The sequence below is a fragment of the Vulpes vulpes genome, chromosome 3, assembly GCF_048418805.1.
Source record: "Vulpes vulpes isolate BD-2025 chromosome 3, VulVul3, whole genome shotgun sequence".
NCBI lineage: Eukaryota > Metazoa > Chordata > Mammalia > Carnivora > Canidae > Vulpes > Vulpes vulpes.
In genome coordinates, this window is record NC_132782.1 from 89,662,131 (window position 1) to 89,686,248 (window position 24,118).

Here is a 24,118-nt window from a genome sequence, read left to right on the forward strand (position 1 = left end):
GTGGTGGTGGTGGGTGGAAGAGTGGCCTGGGTCCACCCTCTTGGGTCGTGCTTATTCTGATTCACCAGGCCTTAGTCTGTAGAGGGGAGACAAAGGCTTGCTTTTCAGGGTACCATGTCAGTGGCAGCCAAGAAGGCTGTGTTCATCCCTCTCTTCTTGGCTGCTGAGACATTCACAAGTGAAACAGTCCCAGTCAGGAAGGATGGGTGCCCCCCGCCCCCACTGCCCTGCACGGCTTGGAGGACTGTAAGAGGGGCAGTAGGGGCTGTCTGCTTGCAGACTGAGGGTGGCATCCTCCGTGTGGGTGGCACCTTGGAATACCTGTTTTGTGTCTTGGAATTAGAGGCTGTTTAAGGGCAGGAGCCTGGTTTTCTTGGCCTGCCAGGTGGCCTGTTGCTCATTGGCTGTGTGTGGGCCCAGTGGGCAGGTGGGATAGCAAGTGTCTGCACTAATCAAAGCATCACACGATGGCAGGAGCAGGAACCTATGTGGCAGAGAGATATCTCTCTTGTAGAACACCAACGGCTTGCGGCCTGGGAGATGTACCCGTAGTTTGTGTCTAGTGTTCCTGACATTCTGTTGAAGACCACTTGCTCCAGACCGTGGCTGCTCTGCTGGCCCAGGAGGGCCTTCACATGTTGTGCTTCACATGTTGTGCTTTTGGATCCTCTGGCATGTCTGGCTTTTGGTTGGCCAGGTCTTGCTAGTATAGGTCTCTGGCTTGAGAGAAGGCCAGTTGCTCAAGCAGTGATTTGATTTGGGGCAGTCGTGGCCCTTACCTGCAGGGAGCCAGGCTGGCCGGCAGAAGGGTAGAGTAGGAGAAAGCAAGGTACATGTTAGAAGGGCTGCCTCGATGGGTCTCCGGGCCCTGCTGCTCTGGGGCTGACCAGGTGCCCATGGGGTGCATGTGCAGAAGATCCTGGCCGACTCCCTGCTCCTCTTCCTGCTCTTCTTCCACTGGGCTCAGAGTGGGATGTGGGGTAGGTGCCAGGTCAACACCTCTACCCACTGGCTCTCCTTTGTAGAAACTGCCTGGAGAGATGTCATTCCTCTGTCATTTGAACACGAATGTGGGTCAGTCTGAGTAGGAAGAGGTCCCTGTGTGGAAATGAACATCTACCCAAGTGTGTGGAGGGAGCGAGTGCAGAGGGCAAAGAGTGGAAAGACACCTGTGCAATGAAGCCAAGGGTGAGATGTGCATGGAATTGCCGCCCTAGGCCCTGTCTCCCTTGTCCTATGGCTATGGAGGCCCCCGAAAGTCCATGGAAAGGGGGAATTAGGTGTCTACAGGATAGGAACCACCCAGTGGCTGAGTGCTGCTCACAGCACTCGTTTCTCCTCCCAGCCTGGTGACTGGAGTGACAGTGCAAGCCTGTAAATGGGCTTGGGGTCCAAGATGGTGGTCTGACTTAAGTCAGTGGCAAGATTGGCTGCCTTCTATGAATAGTGTTTTGCTTCTTCAACCTTCTATGAATAGTGTTTTGCTGGAGAGGTATGCAAATCAAGTTGGAATGGAAGAGAGAAAGCGATTAAAGTTTTAAAAAATTGTTTAAGAGCAGACAAACCTAAGTCCCCAAGCCCCCAGCATGGGGTTGCCTGAAGTTGGTGTTGAGGGCTTGGTTGGGGAGGGACTGGCCACTCCCTCCAGGGAGCTGTGGTCTTGTACCCATCCTTAAGTCAGTGTCCTGGGACCCAAGTCTTAGGTACAGTTGTTTTGAGGTAAAATTTATGGTATGAGATAGGTGTAAAACGCATTGAGTCAGGGATGGACAGCAGATGGCAGATGAGAAGAAACAAGGGTGGCTGGACCTTGGTGTGCTTGGGAGCTGGTTGTGTTATAGCAGTTACTCTGCACACGGCTGGAATGTTCTCTAATGAAAGTTTTGAGAAGTTACCATCTTCCTTTTGTTCTCTTGTTTCTCCTCAGTCTCCTCTGGATGCCAGGGGTCCAGGCTCTAGGTCTCCAGCCCACCAGGAGAGGGCCCAGCACATGGCGTGGTGCAAGTGACTGCCTCCATCCTGGAAGCGGCCAGCTGCCTTCCAGGAGGTGGACATGTGAAAGGCTGCTTTGTTCAAGTTGGGAACTGGAACCAAGACCATGTTGGGGAGGTGGAGTGAGGTGCTGTTGGCTTTGCTCCAGCAGATGCGTTCAGGTCGCACTGGCAGAGAAGCCCATGCTGCTTTGGGGCAGGAGAGCTGGCTGTGTCCCTCCCACACCCTCCGGTCTGCTGTGTAACAGGTGTCATACCTGGAGAGGAGGGGGCATCAGGTTATTGACAGTGGCTAATTTCTCACATGTATTTACACACTGCTCTTCCTTTTCATTTCTGAAGGTCATCGTTTTGAGCTTCCTCTGCTGCCATGAGTGGGGTCTTTACTTGGGGGCACATCTGTTCATGGTAGTGGGCAACAACCTCGTGGGGATGCCAAGCAGCTCTGGGCACAAGTGCCGGTGCCTCAAGGGATTGGGAAGAGTAGACTCGGTGTTTTCTGTGGCCTTTGGGAAACTGTTGAGGAACAACTGGTGTCATTTCAGATCACAAGGGACTGGAGACCCTTGTATGAACAAGCAGTGTGTTCATAGCTCAGTGTTCAGAAGACAGGAGAGGTCAATGGGGAGAATTCTCCTCTTGCTCTGCCAGCCATTGACTTCTCTTTCTATAGGCTGCTGGCACTGCTGGCTTTGGTACATTTTCTCACAAGTGCTCGATACAGGTGTAGCTCCTGTGCCTCCTGTGTCCTTGATCCCCAGCTACACTACGTTGGATGCCCTGGTATGCAGCTCTCTAAGAGCCCAGTGTCTTGCCTGATGATTCCTTGTACAGAGGTTGCACAGTTGGGACAGTGCAGGAGTCCGACCTCTTGACAGAGTTGGAGTTCCCCAAGGCCTCCCTCAGTCAGGTTCAGTGATGGCTGGAAGGGCTGCGGGACTCTGGGAAGCTGTGCCTCACAGTTGGGGTTCATGACAGAAACATGCCATCTTGTAGGATTGAGAACAGCAAGCAGGTGGGTCGCTGGGCCAGGTGCCTTATCTCCACCCATAATACTTGAGTCCTTCCACCCTGGAGGAAATGAACTGGTTCCAGACTGCTTGCTTTAATGACTTTCATTAACTCGATGTAATGAGGCCTATACTCAGGAAGTCTGTTTTTATTGGCCAATAATCCCATCTGCTTTATCAATCTCAACCTAGGGAAGGACCACCGAAGCTTTTGTTGGAAACTGTTCTCCTGGGTTGTGTCACTCTGTGTTAATTGGTGGTGGGGCTCTGAGGCCACTGGTTGTCCTTGCCAAGGATCTCCAGTGTCCCTCCCATTACACTCGTCTTGGGGAGCCCAGGGACAGAATGAATGGTGGGTTTGTTTGTGTACCAGGTATAGATACCCTAGCACATGCTCCTCGCCTTGTGGGAGGTATACGTTCTTCAAAGCATCACACAGATAGCACGAAGGGGCAACTGACCCTGGGACAGTGGTTCCTGAACTTGGGGAGTCTTCAGGAGGCCCGGGCCCAAGGGAGGAGTGCTGTGGGAGGTGGCAGGCCAGGCTTGAGGTGAAATCTGAAGGGGACGGTGAGCGTGGGGCACAAGACAGAGGCTGAGGGCTGCTGAGCAGGCCGAGTGATGGGAAGGACAGCCTGCCATGACAGGTCGGCTTTGCACGTGGCTTCAGTTTGGAGCAAGAGTGCCACAGGGACAGAGCAAAGGCTGGGAGACATCCTAGGCATACAAAATAGGAGGTGTACCTGGTCTAGGTAGGGGAGCTGGGAGGGTGCAGGCAGATGGGGCAGAAGCGGGGATAGGTTTTGGCTCTTAGGAAGGGAGAGCTGTGGACTCTGGTTTGGGTGTGTGCTTTTGAAGCAGAAATATCACAGAAATAGCCAGAATTGTCACTTGTGCACAGGTCTGAATTTGAGGGCTTACTCTGGGTCCCTTTTCTATGACCATTACTAGACCTAGACAAGCCCCCTGAGGCAGCAGATGCCTGGGAATGCAGCCTCCAGGCATGGGGACCAGGGCGTCTCCCTGGTGGGAAAGCTGCACAGCAGAGGCTGCTTATAGGCTTGTCTGGGTCTCAGCTTCCTTTCTACAGGGATGGCACCCAGGCATTGACTGGCAAAGTGATTGGCTTGTGGTACCTGGCAGTGCTTGTCCCTCTGTATCCTGCTGGGGGCACCGTGTCTGTGGAGTCGGCATACCTTGGCATACACTGGATCCTGAACATCCCGGGAGATGGGACATCAACTTTCTTTAGGTCTGCTTGTGTTCAATCTGGATGGGAACCTTGCCTGTTCTGCCACCAACCTATGTCTTTGCAAGTTAATGATGCCAGAAGGGTTGAAGTGGGTCATACTGAGTTAGTGGGCCCACATATGGGAGTATGGCTATGGCGGTGATATTGGTAAAGCCTTGGACTGCAAACATGGGAGAGGAGGTGATGGGACCCTGGTGGGGTTGTGTGCTTTTAGCAAATACCTGGGATTCACTGCTGTCCTGTGGTCACATTGCAAGCACTGACCTTGACTCTTGGCATGCAGCTCCCACGGCTCTATCTTAGGTGAGGGGGATGTCCTGGGGATTGGTGTGTACATGCTTGTGCTTGTCTTTGAGCCCTGAGGCAGCCTGGCCAGCTTTGGCAGCAGGATGGGTGGCAGGGGCTTCTGAGGGACACATCTATCCCTTAAGGATGTGTAGGATCATCTGATGAGGATCTTCTCTTTGCCTCTCCTCTCCCTCCATGAGAGAGTGGAGGACCTCTGGGCCCAAGAAGACATGGCTGGAAGCCTGTGGAATACGAGCTGGGCCAAGTAGACCCACCCTGTGAGTGGAAAGCCTGCTGCTGACCTTCAGGGCTCTGAAGCCAACAGGTTTGCAGACTTACCTTTTCTGTGAGGCTCTGGGGGCCTGACCTAACTGAATAACAGACAAAACAAATTCATTGCTCTTTAGGCTTTGTCCTTAATAATCTGGGAGCTGTGCTTAGCAGAGTGTCTGAGTGGCTTGGGTAGTTCCTGGTTTAATCAGAGCTAGGTGATAGTAGAGGTTAGTGTTTGCTGCTAGCTCTGAGGGGGTCAGGGAGCCAGTCCTTCCTAAATGTTTATTGTCTTCCCTGGCATCTGGTAAGACAGGGATTGATGTACTGGTTTAACTGGGGATCCGAGCCATCCCGTTAGCCAGAGATGGGGGAAGAGGGGTGGGCAGAGCCCTGCCGGGTCTCAGGATGGGAGTCCGACAGCAAGGTCTCATGCTGCTTCTTAGAGATTTTCCCTCCTTTCCATTGCCTACACATGGACATTGCCTGAGCAGTTATGGTATGTCTGGTGCTAGAGTGGTAGGTGTCTTGAGTCCTCCTAGGTATGGGCAAGCTGGTGCGCTGGTGCATCAGGCATGGCTCCTGGGAGAGGCTGGAACTTGTTCTGGGCAGGGGGGCAAGGGGAGGGGGCAGAGGGCAGGGGAAGCAGCTTGTACAAACTCACCCCAGCCACAGGGATCTGGTGAACTTAGATGTCCTTCATTCCCAGTACTTCTGGCCAGCATGTGGGGTGTGGCAGAGGTCCATGAGGTGGCAGGGATCAGTTCTTAGAGGTGTTTCTGGTCATGCCATGGAGGTTGGACTTAGGCCTGCAGTGGTGAGGGGAATATCCTCTGTGTGGGAGGAAACACTTCTTTTCCATGGCCACTCCACGGCCTCTCCTCACCTGAATTCTGAGACATGGCCTTGGTACTTGGCTAGACCGTGCCTGGTAGGCCTCCATGTGGCAGGGTAGCCCACTACAGGTGTCCAAGCTCTGTGGCATGGGGCAAGGTGCTCCTTCAAGTGCAGGGGGACAGTCGCCTGTGAGCAGGGAGTCAAGCAGTGGTGGTCGAGTTGTGCAAGCATTTCGAGAGTTGAGGTGGCAGCAGGTCCTCTGCCTGTGTCTCGAGTTCCAGGCCAGGTCCCTTCTAATCTGGCCGCTGTTTCCTCTGTGGGTGAGTGCCTATTCTCTGCTCACTCCTCCTGACCCCAGATGATGATCTGTTGATAGAACTGAGATTTTGGGAAAAGTCAATCACATATTCATTCTTTGCACATTTATTGGAGGCTCTGTTGTTTGGCAGACATCAGCTGGCTTTGGGGATAGAGTCGCACAAGCTGGCCTCTTGCCCTCATGGTACGAGGACAGAGAGTTTTTAACAGAATGAAAGGAGAGCTTCTTAAGGCTCAGGAAGGAAAACTTGCCGCAGCAGCACTTTGCAGGAGTGTATGACTTAGTTGGGGGTCAAACCTTGGCTGTCTCTTTGCTGGATTTGAATAATGTTGGTGGGCAGAAGGCCAGATGTTCTCTGTGGTCTGGAATTGAGGGCTGACAAGCGGTGGCAGAGCTTGTTTATGTAAAGACAGTGCCTGTTCTGAAGAGGGGCTTACCTTGCTGACAGGATGGCTGTTTGAGCTGGGGCCGCCCTGGAGGGGCTGCTTAGGCCAGCTCATGCTTGCGTCTCGCTCACTTTCCTCCCAGCTCTGGATGAGGCGGGCCAACTGGGCAGAGGAGGCACCAGAGCTTCTGGGGGGCTCACTGGCCAAAGTCACAGAGCAAATTTGTGCCACCCTCGTTGGATTGCTTGGCTAGTTGCGGTGCTTGGTGGGCAGTGCCTTCCATCACCTCCATCCATCTGGCTGGCCGCATGGTGCCATGCAGCTGGATCCTGCGTCTTTGTTGAGTTGAGCAGCCTGCTGCTGGCATTTCAGGCTTCTGTTGGGGCGCTGCCCATCCACTTAGCCTGAGGAGCACTCGGCACATATGCAGACATGCAGCCTGTCAGCTGATAGCAGCTGTTTGAGGCCTGAGGGCTCCCAGCCGAACTTTGGCAAGGAAGGTCTGCCCGCCTGCTGAAAGGCTGACCTCCCTGCCTTTGCTCAGGACCAAGCACCTTCTGGCAGGTGCTGGGATTTGCTTTTCAGATGGGGGAGGCTCTGTGAGGTAGAGGAAGACAGTAATTACTTGGGAAAGGAAGATTTAACTTTTGGGGCAGCAATAGGACACTCTCTTGTTCTCAGAGGTGGCTCAGTTAGAAGATTAGCAATTAATTTTACGTGCAAACTGCCCTCGGCTCCGTAGAACCAAACCATCCTCCCACAGCAAAGGAGGGGGGCGGTGGCAGGGTTGCTTCTCGGTTGGATTTTTCAGAGCACTGCTGTCAACTCATGAACTGGCAGGAGTCGTTCGTGAGTCTGTGGGGAGGTCAGTCAGACACACACAGCTCTGTTTTCCCGTTTGTTCTCTGGCTCTGCCTTTCCTATGGGGCCTGAGTTTGCTGCCCTTAGGTCTCAGGAGCTCATTGCCTTTTCCTAGGATTGCTGTCACACTCTGGCTTGGAGCCGGTCTGGTGTAGCATCTGCGTCTCAGAGTTGGCACCTTTGACCCAGAACTCATTCTTTCTGGGCCCTTACAGGAAGGTTTGGGTTTAGTGAGTTGAGAGGAATCCCTAGGAGCTATTTCTGGCGTTTCTGTTAGTGGGGGCATCTTTCATTGTTTATTAGAGCTCAGCTGCAGTGTCCCGAGTGTCCCAGAAGGGGCCATTGCTCAGCTTGATTCTCTGGGGACAAAGCCTTCTTTTCTTGAAGTTTAGTTGACACAACATGACACTGTTTCTGGCGTGCAGCATAGTGACTGCACACGACTGTATCATGCCCTGTTTGCCACAAACTAGCTACCCTCTGACCTCGTGCAGTGCCGTGATGGCCCCACTGACTGTGTTCCCAGTGCTGTGCCTGTCATCCCTGCACCTCATTCACTCCATCACTGGAAGCCGCTGCCTCCGGCTCCCCTCCACCCACTTTGTCCATCTCCCAACTGAGATAGAGACTTTCCATAATAGAAAATGTACTTTCTGGGGTGCCTGGGTGGCTTAGTCAGTGAAGCATCTGCCTTCAGCTCAGGTCATGATCTCGAGGTCCTGGGATGGAGCCCCGTTTGAGGCCCCCTGTTCAGCCGGGAGTCTGCTCCTCCCTCTCACTCTGCCCCTCCACCTAGCTCATGCATGCAATCCCTCCCCCACCCCCCAGTCAATCAGTCAATCAATCTATCTAAAAAAAAAAAAAAAAAAAAACCAAACAAAACTTTCTCCTGTTTGGCTCATTTGCCAGGTTAGTTTTCTGAGTTTTTCTTGACGGAACAGTCGGTGCCCGTGAAGGGATGGATTAGGACAGAGGCTGTGAGTTTTTGTAGTAAAGGACTAGTTAGTAATTATTTAGGGCTTTATGGCCCATCGAGCCTGAGCTACAAGTCCTTACGTCTGCAGCATAGCATGGGGTGACCAGCATAGGGCAACGTGGCTTGGGACGTGGGATTTTTGTGCTAATGCTAGGATGATCCAGGACAATAGCAGAACTGTGGGCTATCCTGTGAGAAAGCTGCCTGGGACAGGATGTAAATGAGGGGTTTGGCTGTGTTCCAGGAAAACTTTGTTTTATTAAAACAGATGGTGGGCTGATACGGCCTGGAGGCTGTAGTAATGTGCCCACCCCTGCTTCAGGCTGTAGGGCTGGCCAGCCAGCTCAGCCTTTCTCCCTCCTTCCCCTAAGACCTCTACTCACAGTGGATCAGGGTAATTTCTTTCCTCTAATTTTCTGCTCTGGGAGAATCTGGTCTCGGGATGTGAGTTTGTTTGGAGGGAGGTAGTGGGAGTCAACCAAGCACGGGATTGAGGTGCCGCCATCGAGGTTAGGTACTGCTTTGGAGTACACATGTTGTAGGGAGGCCATATCAGGTGTTGGAGGGCCTGGGCCGAGCAGTGCTTGTGTCTGTCTTGCTTTTTCTCTGGTGACTTAGAGTGGTCAGGAGTAGGCATTGTGGCCATACCTGTTCCATTCAACAGATATTTGCCGAGTGATCACGGCGTGCAGAGAATGAGGTATGCGAGGTCCCTGCTCCACCACCGAGCAGAGCACTGTCACGTTACAGGGTGCTGAGAGAGAAGGGTTTGAGGGCCAGGGCAGGAGGCTTCATCTGATCAGGGAGGGGAAGCCCTCCTGCAGGGAAGGTGGTAGACCACCAGAGCTGGGCTGGATGCTGTGTCTCAGCCTCCCCTTGGGTGCTGTTAGTCTCCGCCTGAACCCCTGGAGTCTCCAGGGCTCTCTTTCCCAGCACCTTGTCTCCCTGGCTGCCCCATCCTCCTGCTCTGGGATAGGCTGCTGCCCCCTCCTCAGGAAACATGAGCCATGGATCTGTATAGCAAGGAGTTGCTTTTGTTTCCATCAGAAACATGAACCTTGGTTTGGAGTGCTTCCATTTACTGACAACCCTTGCCAAATTAATTTTATTTAATTATCTCCCGGGGCTAAGCTTGAATACATTTTGTGTTAAATTCACATTTTTTCCCCTTTTCTAAACGAAATGGACTTAATATCCTTGTTAAAATCTGATTAAAACTAAAATTGAGTTTTTTGAAGTCTGATTATCCCATGAAATGGAATTTTTAAACGTAATTACGGATGGATTTGCATATACTTTTCAGCACCATTGAAAAGAAAGTTGGAATCATTTATTAATGACATCTTTTCTGTCATTTCCTTGGGGCATGACGCTCGTGCAGGAGTGAGGTAGGTGAGGGAGAAAATCTCCTCTTCTCTCCACTCTTTCTCAGAATCTGTTGTAAACTTTCTTCCTCAGAGAACCTGTTCCCAAGGAATCTGAGCATCATCTGCTTTCCATTCTGCCCTGTGCTACTCTCCCTGTGTGAGTGGTTGATGGCCTTTCGGGTGCATGCACACCCCTGCATTGCCTCCCAGACCTCAGAGCTCTTACCATGAGTGGAAGAGGATGGGTGGGAGGGACTGCAGCCTCTGGCTGCCTCCCCTTTCAGCCCCAAATACAAATTTACAGTTGATGGGCTACCCCCGTCCTAACTCTGGTTTACATGCATACTATGAGAAAACAAACCAAACATACTTCATAACCACCAGGGGAAAAAAAAAAAAACAAGGGATTTTCAGAGGCTACCTCCTCATTCTTTGAGAAACACCGCTGTTTCAGAAAGGATTGTTTCCTGTGAGGGACCTGGATCAGTAGCACCTGCTCTGACTTCCATGTGATAGCGTAGATAGCAGATCCCCAACCTGCCTTCAGGGGCTCTGCGTGTAAGGGCCAGTGTCCCCGACTCTCCCCACAGGATGGCCCTTTGCTCTGTGTTCTGTATATGTGCACAGCACTCCAGGGAGCTGATGCCACAGTGGGCACCTGGCCTTGGAGCAGCCCTCTGCCCTTAGGCAGGGTGAGGCAGTGTGCCCATGCTGCCTGGCAGGAATCGGTTCTGCTCATGGTTGCTCTGTGAAGGTCTGTGGCCTGTGTTGGGAGGCACTCCACAGGTTCACAAGAAGCTAGGAATAGGAGTCTTTTTGTAAAATTGCCAGATTTTCAAAGTGCTGCTTGGGATTCGTTACCTGGGTCAGTAGCCTGGGTGCCACATGCCTCCCTCCCTTGAAGCCATGTTGTGGCCATGATCACCTCTGGGCCTCGTATGTGCACTTTTCTCTTGGGAGTGCCCATGAGTTTGACCTGTTCATCTGAGGGCCGGTGAAACAGCAGGGCATCCTGATTGTTGGCAGAGCTTAGAGGAGGGCCCACGCTGGACCTAACTGCCCGGTCCAAGCTTTTTTTTTTTCTCTTTGTCTTTTTTGGCTTTAGCTCCTAGAGGGAGAACTTGTATGCATTTTATAGATAGCTGTAGGAGGAGTAGAGCCCAGGGGCTTTGGGCTGGGTCTTGGTGGGGGATAGCAGTTCAAGGGTTTCTGTAGGGGAATGCAGTGCAGCCTGATAAGTACCAGTGAGGATCAGTTTGTTGGGCTCTTTTGAACTTGACCTCTTGGAAACCACTTCAGGCCATCCTGGAGAGAGAGACCGTGGGGAGCTGGACCTCTAGGCCTATTGGTGGATTGCAGCCTGCCCATGATGAAGCCGCCACCTTTGCTGCACTGAGGTTCCCACCTGTGAGATGGAGCTCAGAGCACCTCCTGCCTGGGTTCTGGAGGAGATTAGAGATGACAGATGCATACTGGTCACTGATTGCCCTGGAACTTAGCAGCTTGAACAAGAGCATTTCTCACCTCAAGTCCCTGTGGATCACGAATCTGGACTGGCTTTGTGGGGTACTGTGGTTTCCGGCCTCTCCTGAGGTGGTGGTTATCTCAAGGCTGCACTGAGGCCGCTTGGCTTCCTTGCTCTCATGTGTGCAGGCAGTGCTCACTTTCCTGCCACCTGGGCCTCTCCGCAAAGCGTAGTATGGCGGGGCAGCTGGCCTCTCTGGCCTCTCTGGTAGAACTAGCCAGAGGGCAAGGGTGGCAGCACTAGCAAGATGGAAGCCATTCTCTGTGACCTGGTCACAGAGGGGCCGTCCATCACTTTGCTTTGTTTCTTCCTGTGAATTGAGTCTATCCTGGAGAAGGGAGGTATGCAGAGCATGGATTCTGAGATGTGGCTTCATGGGGAGCCAGGTGGCATCTCTGAACACTATCTGTTTATGTGATAGGCAAAATTAGAAACAAAAAGGAATTATTCAGTCAGTGAAGCATCTGCCTTTGGCTCGGGTTTTGATCCCAGGGTCCTGGGATCACACCTGTGTTGGACTCCAAGCTCAGTGAGGAGTCTGCTTCTCTCTCTCCCTCTGCTCCTCCCCACTACTCATGCTCTCTCTTACTCTCTCTGAAATAAAGAAATAACATCTTTAAGAACTTTAGTTGTGACAGCACAGAAAAATTAACATGTTTATAGAGATAAATTTTGCAAATCTTTTAACCCAAAATTCTGAATTACAGTGTTTAATGGGTTAATTCTGAAGTTTGGAAAATGAGTTTTTTTGTGGTTTGTGACTCACTTTTTTGTGCTGTATTCCCCAAAGAAAGTTCTACAGATGCCATAGCATCTGGAGCAACGTTGGTGTAACACAAACTCCTTCCCTTGCCCCTGGCCCTTTGCCCTTTGCCCTTCCTTCCAGAAACCATCACTGCCATCCACAGGGCACACAGCCATATATACACCTGCCTTTGCAGACAAAAATGCTTTTACAGACATTTTTACACAATTGCCATTTTTTAAAAAGTGAGTTCATTGAAGTAGGATTTGCGTAAAAAGCCGTGTATGATCGTGTGACATTTGACAAATGTGTAACAGTCCTGCCAGCGCCCCAGAGTCAGAGTGCAGATGTTTCCCTGCCCTGACGTTCCCTGATGGACAAGGCTGTGGGTTCCTTGCCTCTCCTCTGGCCCTGGTCTCTGTGAGCAGTGCTGCCTCCTCTGGAATGACATGTCAGCAGAGACAGACGGCCCTGGGGCTCTGGTGTTGTCACTGTGCTTATTCTTACAGGACCGTGGGGACTACACACACAGTTTCTCCAGTAGATGCGGGGCTGTTCCCATGAGTCTGTTCCTGAGCAAGCTGCCCTTCTTTTCTGTCCTCCTCCTCCTGCCCTTCCTCTCCTTCTTCTCCCCCCTCCTCTGCCCTATGCCCTCCCTACTCTCCCCCCATATTCTCCCCATCTTCTCCTCTTCTCTGCCCCCATACTCCTCCTTCTCCCCCCTTCCCTCTGCCTCCATGCCCCCTCCTCCCCCTCCTCTGTCCCCATGTCCCTCCTCTCCCTCCCCCCTCCTCTCTCCCTTGCACCCCTCCTTTCCTCTCCTCCCTCTGCCTGCATATCTTTCCTCCCCTTCCTCCCCATCCCCTCTTCTCTCCCTTTTACCCCTTCTTTCTTTTGCCCTCTCCTCTGTCCCCCTTGTCCCTCCTCCTTCCCCTCCTCCATACCTCCTTTCCTCTCCCCGCTCCTTTGCCTCCATGCCCCTCGTCCCCCTCCTCTCTCCCTTCATCCCTCCTTTCCTCTCCCCTCTCCTCTGTCCCCCTTGTCCCTTCTCTCCCCTTCTGCCCCTCTTCTCTCCTCCTTCCTTTTCCTCTCCCCTCTCCTTCCTTTTACCTCTCACTCTTCTCCCCTCCCTGTCCTTCCCCCTCCTCTTCTCTCCCTCTGCCCCTCTTCTCCCCATCCCCTTCCCCTCCTCCGCCCTCTCTCTCCTCCCCCTTCTTCCCCCTTCTTCTCCTGTTCCTCCCTCCCTTCTTTTCCTTCCTTCTCTTCCCTCATTTTTACTCTCAAGTGGTTATTATATTCACTTGCAGTCACAGTAAGGGCCACTTTCTCAATTTACTTTTTATCTATAGCTGTTTTTTTCATTCCCATTCTTGTTTAATTTGATTTTTTGAATGTATGGAACATGAGTATGTTTTAGACTGTTAAAACGACACAGAGGCAAATCCAAACAAATGTTTTCCATCCTGTCCCCATTCTGTTTGAATCTTCCCTTCCCTTAGAGGTAACGTGTTTTATTTAGTTTTCCTGGTGTATCCTTCCTGTGTTACTGTTCGTAATGAATAGGAATATGTATATCTTCTTTTCTTCTGTCACATAAAAGATAGGGTGCTGTATATACTCTTTGACACTTTGTTTTACATAATGATATCTCTTGAAAGTCACTGCATGATCAATTTATATCAGTATTCATCCTTCTTTTTGGTGACCTAATACTCCTTTGTCTCTGGGCATCATCCAGTGAGTCTTCTGTTCTTAGATATTTAGGTAGTTTCTGATAAATTTCTATGCTGTAGTGAGTAGCTTTGTGTATGTGCACTTCTATATTGTTGGTGGTATTTCTTTGGGGTAAACTATTAGATTGGGATTGCTGGGGGAAAGAATGTGTATATCATATATGTGATATACAGTTGCATTCTTGATGTTTTTATATTCTAACTTTGTAGGATTTTGTGATTAAGATTCTATATACTTTACAATTAATGTAATCATATACGTTTGTTATGTGTACATATGCTTCTGTTAGCTATTGTGCAGGCCTCAGCTGGGGCTGCAGGAGTGTACATCCTGCCACCTGGGTGTGCAAGCACCTGTTTCCCTACAGCCAGGGGGAACATAATTTAACAGTGTTTTCAGAGAGTTGTGGGTATTCTTTGGTACAATTCCCAGACAAGTTATAGTTTTTCATATTTTTTTTTATTGTGGTAAAATACGCATAACATAAAATGTACCGTTTTAACCATTTTAAAGCCTACAGTTTTCTGGCATTCACATTGTTGTGCAGCCATCACCACTGTCTCCAGGACTTCCTCAACTTCCCAAACCCAGAACTCTGTCCTCATCAAACCTTTACCCTTCTTTCCCTCCCCCAGTTCATGGCACCACTGTCTCCTCTCTGTCCCCATGGCTTGGACAACTCTGGGGACCTTGAACAAGTGAAATAATCATACAGTGTTTGTCCTTTGGACACTGGCACTGGCTTATTTTACTGAGCCTACTGTCTTCGTGATTCACCCCTGTGGTAGCAGGTGCCAGAATCTCCTTCCTTTTTAAGGCTAAAGAAGAATGCATTGTTTGTAGACCACAACTTGTTTGTTCCTCTGACAATGGACACTTGGGTTCTCCTTCTACCTTTTGGCTGTTGTGAATAATGCTGCTTTGAACATGGGCATATACATGCCTCTTGCAGACTCCACTGTCAGTTCTTTGGGTCTATATGCAGCAGTGGGATTGCTGGATCCCATGGTAATTCTCTGTTTACTTTTTTTTGACAGATCACCATACTGTGTCCCTCAGTTTCTGCCCCATTTTATATTTCCACCAGCAGAGCACAGAGTTCCAATTTTCTACTTTCTTGCTAACACCTAGTATTTGTTTGTTTTTACTTATTTCACTTTTTTGTTAGTTTTTTTGTTTGTTTGTTTTGATAGTAAGCACCCTAATGGTGGTGAAGTGGCATCTCATTGTGGTTTTGATCTCCAAGTTCCTACTGCTCAGTGATGGTGAGCGTCTTTTCATGTACTTCTTGGCTGTTTTAGTGTCTCTGAGGACATATTTGTTCAGTCCTTTGTCATTTCTTTCTCAGGTTGTTTTCTTTTTTTTAATATTTTATTTATTTATTCATGAAAGACACAGAGAGAGAGAGAGGGACAGAGACACAGGCAGAGAGACAAGCAGGCTTCATGCAGGGAGCCCGACGTGGGACTCAATCCCGGGTCTCCAGGATCACACCCTGGGCTGAAGGCTGTGGTAAACCGCTGAGCCACCCGGGCTGCCCAGGTTATTTGTTTTCTTGATGTTGAGTTGTGAGGATTCTTTATGTATCTAGCTACTAGACCTTATCAGGTAATGTGATCTGCAGGTACTTTCTCCCATCTGCTCTCCTGCTAGAGTCCTACGTACAGAAGTGTTAAATTTTAGCTGAGTCCAACTTCTCTGTTTCCCTTTGTTGCCTGTGCTTTGATGTCATCCCCCAGAAGTCATCACCAAGGCCAGGGTCTACAAGCTATCCCTCCTGTGTTTCCCTCTAAGTCTTATAGTTTTAGCTTCTACATGTAGGCCTTTGGTCCATTTTGATTTATTTTTGTATATGATCTTAAGTAAGGGTCCAGAATCCTTCCTTTCATGTGGATGTCCAGTGTCCCCACACCATTTCTTGGAAAGACTGTCTTTCCCCACTGAATGGTCTTGGGAGTTGTGCTGAGAATCATTTGACCCATATGTGCAAGGGTTTATTTCTGGGCTCCCTGTTCTATTCCACAAAGGTGCACAGTGTGTGTGTCTGTTTTTTATGCCAGTGCCACTTTGTTTTGATTTTTGTGGCTTTGTAATAAGCTGTCAAATGAGAAAGTGTGAACCTTCCCACTGTGATCTCCCCCACACCCCAATATTGTTTTGGCTATTCTGGGTCCCTTGAGATTTCATAAGAGTTTTAGGATTGACTTCTGTTTTTGCAAAAAACATTATGGGAATTTTGACAGGGACTACACTGAATTTATAGATTACTTTGGTTTGTATTGTCATCTTAGCAATGTGAGTTCTTCTGCAGTGATGCTATGTCAGTGGCCCGCCATATTGTGGAACCTGAAGCCCCATCAGTGACTTTTCAACCTGTTGTTCTGTGCAAACTTCTGCACTAAAACTCATTGATATGTCTTCTTTGAGTGGACATGTTATCCACGCATGGTTATGGAACACCATACATTTTGGTCATTTGAAAAATATTGGTTCACAGAGTCATGCAGATCTTTTAAACCTTACCATGGTTATTATGTGTTATAAAAAAAAATCACCAACAGATGCTGAAAAGTCTTTTAAAAAAGGGATTTATAAAGCTCATAGTGGCAGATAATAAATTTTTAAAAGTCCCAATTTACACCTGGAAGCTTTAGATTATCACTGGCAGCAAGTGCTCTGGCGGTTTTCTATGAGGTGAGAAGTGTGTTTTACCCACTGGTGAGACCTGTGCCGGACACCTGGCATGAGTGGCTGCTGTCAGCTGTTGTCTCTGGTAAAGTCATCTCCACCAAAGTGCCCTTTTCACAACAGCCACCCTAGCACAGTCTGTGGGGGTTGACCCTCAAAACATTACAGGGGCTGGGGGTGCTGATGTCCCCCCCTCGCCCAGTAAAAAATCCGCACGTAATTTTGACTCTTCAAAAACTTAACTGTGGACTGCCTTACTGATAACATAGTTGATGACCATGTTTTATATGTTAAATATATTGTATGCTGTATTCTTGTGATAAAGTGAGCTGGAAAAAAAGAAAATGTTATTAAGAAAATCATAAAGAGGAGGAAGTTCACATATAGCATTTTACTGTAGGTATTGAAAATAATGTGCATTTGAGGGGACCCAAGCAGCTCATCCTGTGCTGCTCATGGGGCGACTGTATATGTCTTGCCAATATTTTTGCCTAGCCCATGGCTTGGTTTTCATTTAATTGTTGAATATAATTCATGTTCCATAAAATTGACTAGATTAAGGAGTTTAATTCAGTGCTGTGCAGAATATTATCAAGATCGTGCAACTGTAGCCCCTGATTGCAGAACATTTTCACGACACTCAGAAGGAATCTTGTATCTCTTCGTAGCCACTTCCCATTCTCTTTTCCCTGGCCTCTGCACCCACAAGTCTGCTTTCTCTCAGTATGGATTTGCCTGCTCCAGATAGTTCATGTGAATGGAGTCAGACCACATGGTGCATTTGTATCTGGCTTCTTCCACTTGGCATCATCTTTGTGAAGTTTGTCTGTGTTGGAGCACGACTCTGTTCTTGATGACTTTTTATGAGTAAATGGTACCCTGTTGGATGGATGTACCACATTTTGTTTGTCCATTCATCAGTTGATAGATGTTTGGGTGGTTGCCAGTTTGGGCTGTTGTGAATAGCAGTGTTCTAAGCATTCTTGTACAGATTTTTTAAAAAATTTATTTATGATAGTCACACAGAGAGAGAGAGAGAGAGAGAGAGAGAGAGAGTCAGAGACACAGGCAGAGGGAGAAGCAGGCTCCATGCACCGGGAGCCCGATGTGGGATTCGATCCCGGGTCTCCAGGATCGCGCCCTAGGCCAAAGGCAGGCGCCAAACCGCTGCGCCACCCAGGGATCCCTCTTGTACAGATTTTTATGTGGATGTGTGTCTTTAGTCATCTTTGGTAAATACCTAGGATGGAGTTGCTGGGTCATAGTGCATTTCTTTATTTCACTTTGTTTGGAACTGCCAGATTGTCATGCACAGTGGCTATAGCATTTCCCATTCCCACTGGTTGTGCGTGGGGGTTTCAGCTTCTTCAATTCCTACCCAGCATTGTACCTGCCTCTTTGTGACTGTAGCTGTCTTCGGGGGTGTGGAGCATGAGCTTACTGATGTCCATTTGTATGTCCTGTGGCTAAGCTGAGCACACTTCAGTGTTGTGCATAACAAAGGTGCGTATGTGACAGGAGTAGTTCAGAAGAGTCACGGAAGACATAAACAGCAAAATACACAGTAGCCAGCAGCAACCTCTTGGTGGTATAGGGACTGAGGTGCTTAGAGTTGCTGCATGATAGCATTTGAAGTGTCCTGTTCTGGGGCACTTGAGGGGCTCAGTCAGTGAAGCGTCTGCCTTTAGCTCAGGTCATGATCTAGGGTCCTGGAATGGAGTCCCACGTCTGCTCCCTGCTCAGCGGGGAGTCTTCTGCTCCCTCTGCCTCTGCTTCTCCTCCTGCTCATGCTCTGCTCCCCTTGCTTGTGCTCTCACACTTTCTTTCTCTCTCAAATAAATAAATCAAATCTGTAAAAAAAAGAAAAAGAGAAAAGAAAGAAAGAAATGTCCCATTCTCACAATTATAAGACACGCAAAGAAATCGTAACTCAAACACAAGGAAAACCAGCAATAGAACTAGAGAATATTAACATACCAGAAATGATAGAAAAGGACCAAATAGAAATTCTGCAGTTGGAAAGTACCGTAGCTGAAGGGAAAATGCCTTAGATGAGCCCGGCAATGGATCAGAGCAGTTGGAAGGGAGGGTCTGTGCGGGAAGACAGGTCCTTTGTGGCCACCTGCCCAGAGGAAGGAGAGCAGAGAGAGGAAGGAGACCAGAGAGAGGACAGCTTGCACCTCTGCTGCATAGTGGCCCTCTCAATGCTGCAAGGAGGGGGCACGGAAGGCACATGCATGGGAGGGGATGTGGACCTAACTGTGCAGGAGGTGTGGTTTGTATACAGGAAATGCTAACAGACAGGCAGACACAAGTGTGGCTCTCAGGCCCAGGGTTGAATTGGGCAGGTGCAAACCCAGGGGTGGTGTCCCAGACATCGGGGTGTCCCCTCATGCTGGCTCTGAACAGTCTTGTGGAGATGGTCATCCTGAGGCGTAGTCTTGTCTGCTCTCTCATCACCTTCCCATTGTTGGTACTGCATGGACAAGCTCCTGTCCTTGTCACTCACTCTCCTGACAGCCTCGTCAGGCCCTTCTTATTTGGAAATAGTAGCAGTTGGTCACAGCTGTGATGTCTCTGATGTCTTAGGGTACACTTGGGGGTGCTTTTTGATTTTGATGAAATCTAATTTATTGTTTTTTTTTTCCTTTATGGTGAGTGATTTTGTGCTTTAAAGAGTGTCCTGCTGTTTTGTGCCTGAAAATTAATTTTCGTGTGTTTTCTTTTAGAAGCTTTCTGTTTAATCATTTATGTGTGGCTGTGTGATCTGTCTTGTGTGTGGCCTGAGGCTAGAGCCAAGGTTCTGTGTTTTAACCCAGACTTTGACCAAGTTGAACACTGGGTTTGAACAAGTCACTCTTTCCCCGCACTGTTCCTGTGAATAGATAAAGGTGGTGTGCATGTGATAGTCTGTGTCCAGGACCCGTTCTCGATCACTGGGGGTCTGTGTAAGTCTGGAAGGGGAGTAGTGCAGATCTCCCACATTTGTCTGTCTGTCTGTCTGTCTTTCTTTTCTCTCTTTCTCTCTCTCTCTCTCTTTCTCTCTCTCTTTCTTTTCTTTCATTCATTCATTCATCCATTCATTCTAGTGTACTCCATGCCCAGCATGGAGCCTGTTGTCGTGCCTGAACTCATGACCTCTGAGATCAGGATCTGAGCTGAGATCAAGAGTTGGAGGCTCATTCAACTGTGCCACCCAGGCGCCTTGTTTCCTTTCTTAAGATTGTTGGCTGTTAAAGTTTTTCTTGCTTTTCAGTGTACATTTTAGAAGTAGATCATCAGCATCTGCTCAAAACCCTGTTGTGATTTTTTTTTTTTATTGAGTTTGTGTGAGCTTATGGATCATTTGAAAAGAATTGACATCTAACAACATTGATCCTTCCGGTTCATGATGTATCTCTCCATTCACTTCATTTTTTGTAGCAGTGTTTTGTAATTTTAAACAGAGGGACCTTGTAGGTTGTATTTATTCATCTGGAGGTGTCAAGTATTAATTAATGGAGGAACTAGTAAGGTCTCAATACTGGTCCAAAGGAGAATTTCAAGTACCATCGATTTATTTTCAATGGGGGATCTCATTACAGCAAATTTGGAAAACAAATTTGAGTTCATATTGTCCCAGTGCTTATTCAAGAGGAGCAGATAAGTGCTGGGAGCTGGGCAGTGGAGGTTAACAGTGCGTGAGCATGCTGGTCTGTGTCCCCTGCTCTCAAGGTGCACACGGTTCCTGTTGCTGTTTTTGTGTTTTGAAGCTGCAGTGATGGTAAACAGGGATTACTTTGCACAAGGAAGGCAGCCCTAGGAAACTGTTAGTGTCCACAGGGTAGTAAGCCATGTGTTCACAGGATAGAAGGCATATTTCTGTGGGTGGTATTTGCGTTATTGTTTTCTTCCACATAGCAGTGTGTACCATAGCTCAAAGATGACAGGAGTGAGAATGAGCCTTGAGGGATAGGGAGACCGGATACCAAGTTCCCTTTTTCCCTTTTCTCATTGAAGATTTTCACTTTGCCTCCTTCTTTGCAATGATAGCAGTCTCAAAGAAAGCTGATTGTTTTAGGCTGGTGTCAGTAGCTACGTTCAACCTGATAGTTGATGTGGGTTATACTCAGAGTATTAGTATAACACAGAGGCCTTCTCTCTGGCTTTGTGAAGCCCTAGGGCCATGTGCTTATAGCCAGGCACACAGTTAAGTTCTGCAGAAACTTAGATAAGAAATATCAGATTGGACGTTTACAGACTATTTGCTCTCTGTAGGTTGGGAACCCGAGCCTAGTATATTCCTCCACTAGGTTTCACCTGCCCTACCTATTAATTTGAGTGGACTCCTCTCTTCTCAAGGTCCTCCAGATATCCTTCATCTCCTGGCATTCTTGGGAGTGGCCTTACAACCTGTAAGCCAGGGACTGAGGTGTGTTCCTGGTGCTTGTTGGCATTGCCTGTCAAGGTACAGTCGTCCTTTGACCCTTACGAGTGGTTTACCACCCTTGTCGTCTGAGCTTTGTTCTCAGATAGAGATTCTGTAGGCAGGGCATTGGTGGTTTGGTGGTCCAGTTCTGGGCTCTTAAAAAAGCAGAGAGGTTCTTGTAGAACCTACACAAATATCCCTATTGCCATGAAAAGTAAGAAGACTCAGTAAGAATTTCTGAATTCTGGGAGGTCAGGAGGGTCAGATACCATTTGCAAATTTCATTTCTGATCAAAGCCATGTTCACTAAATTGCTGTAGGTTAGAGAGCTTATGAAGGGAGTATCATCCTTAAGTACTGAGAAAGTAGAACTTTGAACCAACATCCGCAAATAACCTCGATTAAATGTCCCTCTTTAGTTCATTAGTTCTGTGTAATTAATTCTTACCCTGTGACATTTGGGGCTAGCTGAAGTCTGAAATCATTTGCTCTTGACTGAAAATGAGGAAATCCTGACTCAGTTTACTGATGTATCTGAAGGTGTCACTTCAGAGGCCTGTACCCTGTGTCTGTGCCCTCAGGAGCCAAGAATTGGCTCAGTACTTCTCTGTGAGCTGGAGACTGTCCTTCTCTGGGGGAGACACGAGCTCTGATCTGGGGTGCGCAGATAGCTTCCAGGCATGTCTCAGAGGGAGACAGACTGCCCGCGGAGGACAGGTTTCATGGCTCTGTCTTACTTACTGCTGGTAATTCTCAAATGTGAAACATCTGATGCGGTTATTATAAGTAAGAATAATGTAGCAGAGGAGGACATTGGATTGTTTCTGTGGCAGAGATGGAAAGGCAGTGTTAAAAAATGAGACAAGATCTCTGTAAGGATAATGGTTAATCCTATTTGCAGAGAAGTCAGTGGGTATTAACAGCTGACTCATCAAAATGAGTGAACATGATTGTTACAGAGAGAAAACCCCCTTGAGGTGTAACAAATAATAATTCTGAGACAGAATATTCTGGGAATGTACCAAAGACTACACAGTGAAGAGATTTTATAAGCCTGGAATGGAGCTCTGCTGTCTTTATTTTTGTGAAACTCCACGGGCAAGCCTGGGAGCCATGGGCCTGGAAGGTGCTGGACTTGTGGAGAAGAGGCACTGCTGTGGCTCCTGAGCAGCTCCCATCACAGCTGACTGTGGGGCACTTAGCGCTGCCTCGTCACTGCCCAGCACGAGGCACAGTGTCTGTGGGACTCTGACACCAAGGACTCGGCACATTTCAAAGGGGATTTGTGATGAGTGTTTCTCCTGAGGGGAGAACTTTATGGGACACGGGGGCACTGACAGATCTCCTCAGGCTTCCATGGAAGCACATGGTTTCCAGAGTCCTTCTCCATAACATTGGACTTAATACAGATTCACAATGAAGAATTCTGGGAAGCTCTTCTCTTCTGGTTTGACAATTCTTGCCACAAAACTCACTGAACAGTTATTTCCAGGGTGTTTCTTTCTGGAGGCCTTTCTTTCTGGAGGCCTTACATACCTTTGGACAAATGGAATCCTCAATATTTTTATAGTTTGGTGCTATTTTGAGTAAAACTTTTAAAGATTTCACTTTCTAGTATTTGCTGCTAGTTAGTATGTAAGAGACATAATATACTTTTTTTGTACATTGACTTTGTATCTTGCACTCAGCTAAATCTCCTCTTAGTCCTGGTGAATTTTTTTTTAGATTCTATAGGATTTCCTGTGTGAATAATAGTGCTGTGTACAAATAAACACACAGTTCATTTCTTCCTTTTGATCTCCTTTTATTTCTTCCCTTGGATTGTTAACTGGCGAGGGCTTCCAGTACCTTCTGAACAGTAGTGGTGATAACTCACTTTTGTTTACAGTCTTCGGGGAAAACACTCAATATTTCACTGTTAAGTATGACTTTAGTTATAGATTTGTGTATTTTTTAAATAGATGCTAATTTTCTAAATATAGAAAGTTTAAAGGAGAGAAAGGATTTCCTGGGATACCAAAGACCATGAGGGGGCCCCTTCACATCTGGAGTGAGGAGTGAGGAGCTGCTGCCTAGGAAGTAACCAGACGTCCAGTCCTTCCAACCAGAGGCAGCTGTCTCAGGAGTGTCATTTCTGTCCTCAGACTTGTGGCTTCTTAGAGGTATGTGTGCACGTATTTACTTCTCAGTATCCCAGTGTAGCGGACATAGAGTTAGGTGATTTTGATGTGTCAGTAGTGATTCAGGGATTGCATACATCCATGTGTTCATAATGACCTGTGCGCTCTCAGTCCCTGTGACCTGTTCCCCCCACCTCTCCACCCCCTCCTCTGTGGCCGCTGTCAGTTCTCTGTATGTAAGAGTCTTTTACTCGAGTCCTGGGTGTTTACCCAAGGAAAAGTAAAGCACTGACTGGAAAATGTACATGCTACCTGTGTTTGTTGCAGCCAGATTGTGGAAGCTGCTGCAGTTCCCGCCGACACTGAATGCAGGCAGAAGGTGTGGGGTATGTACAATGGCATGTTCTTCAGCCACAAGGAAGGAGGAAAGCTTGTGTGTTATGACAGCACAGATGGAGTTAGAGAGTATAATTGTAGTTTGATTATCATGGTATATGTGGGATCTGTAGTGATGACACTTGTTCTTCCTTCTCGATGTTGGTTTTTGTCCCTTCTCCTTTTTTTTCTTCCTCAGCATCTCTAGATGTCTATCAACTTTATTAGCCTTTTTAAATAACTAGTTTTGATTCTGTTGATTGTATGGTATTTTTTTCTATTTCATCTATTTCCCCCTTTATATCCTCTATTTTTCCTTGTTTGGGTTTATTTTGCGTGCTTTCAGGTGACCATGGGCACAGCCAGGGCTGACCGCTCTTTGTGGGCAGCACCCCTGAGCTCTGTGGGCTCCCTATGCATCTTACCTGAGCTGCCATTATACCAGCCTGGGAGCACGGCCGAGTGGCAGCTGCACATTCTGGAGTGTGGAGAGCACAACAGTGCAAGAGAAGGTAGATTGACGTATCTGCTTGTTTCCTTCTGAGGCCCGACACAATAGCAGCAAAGACTGTGAAAGGCAGAGTTCCCAAGAATAGGGACAAGGTAAAAGGAAGTGACAGCATTGTTGGGAGGCTGGACGAGGTGTTGGCAGAGTTGTTGGTGGACACAGCCTACCTGAGAACAGAATGCCAGCAGGCAGCAATAGAGGCCAAGCCATCTGGATGTATGCCTCTTGCCTTTCCAGAAAGCACGGCATCTGTACATCTGGAGTGGCAGTGGTGGAGGTAGAGAAGGAGGGGCCTTGGATGGGTCTTTTGAGGCCGGCAGAGCCTCTATCCTCTTCATCAAGGCAGTGGGGTTGGCTGCCCACCCTCAGCGCAGCACATGAAGTGTGTTTATGTGGTGGATGTTCAACCAGGCCTATTTTCGAGGGTGGGGTGCCTCCTAGTGAGCAGGACCCAGTGC

General features: G+C 48.4%; 1 protein-coding gene across 4 annotated transcripts in view; it reads left to right on the forward strand.

Moving 5' to 3' along the window:
* MAD1L1 (mitotic arrest deficient 1 like 1) overlaps window positions 1-24,118 on the forward strand; it is a 345,798-nt gene that overhangs the window by 25,231 nt on the left and 296,449 nt on the right. Inside the window, exon 10 of one of the 4 annotated variants that reach the window (XM_072753316.1) lies at window positions 1,928-8,096. The exons of 2 other annotated variants lie outside the window; for them this stretch is intronic. In XM_072753316.1, coding sequence (XP_072609417.1) covers window positions 1,928-2,810 — 883 coding nt within the window. In that variant the 3' untranslated portion in view covers window positions 2,811-8,096. Of the gene's footprint in view, window positions 1-1,927; window positions 8,097-19,104; window positions 19,198-24,118 lie in introns of those variants that run through there. One more of the 4 variants, XM_072753319.1, reaches the window with a different exon arrangement.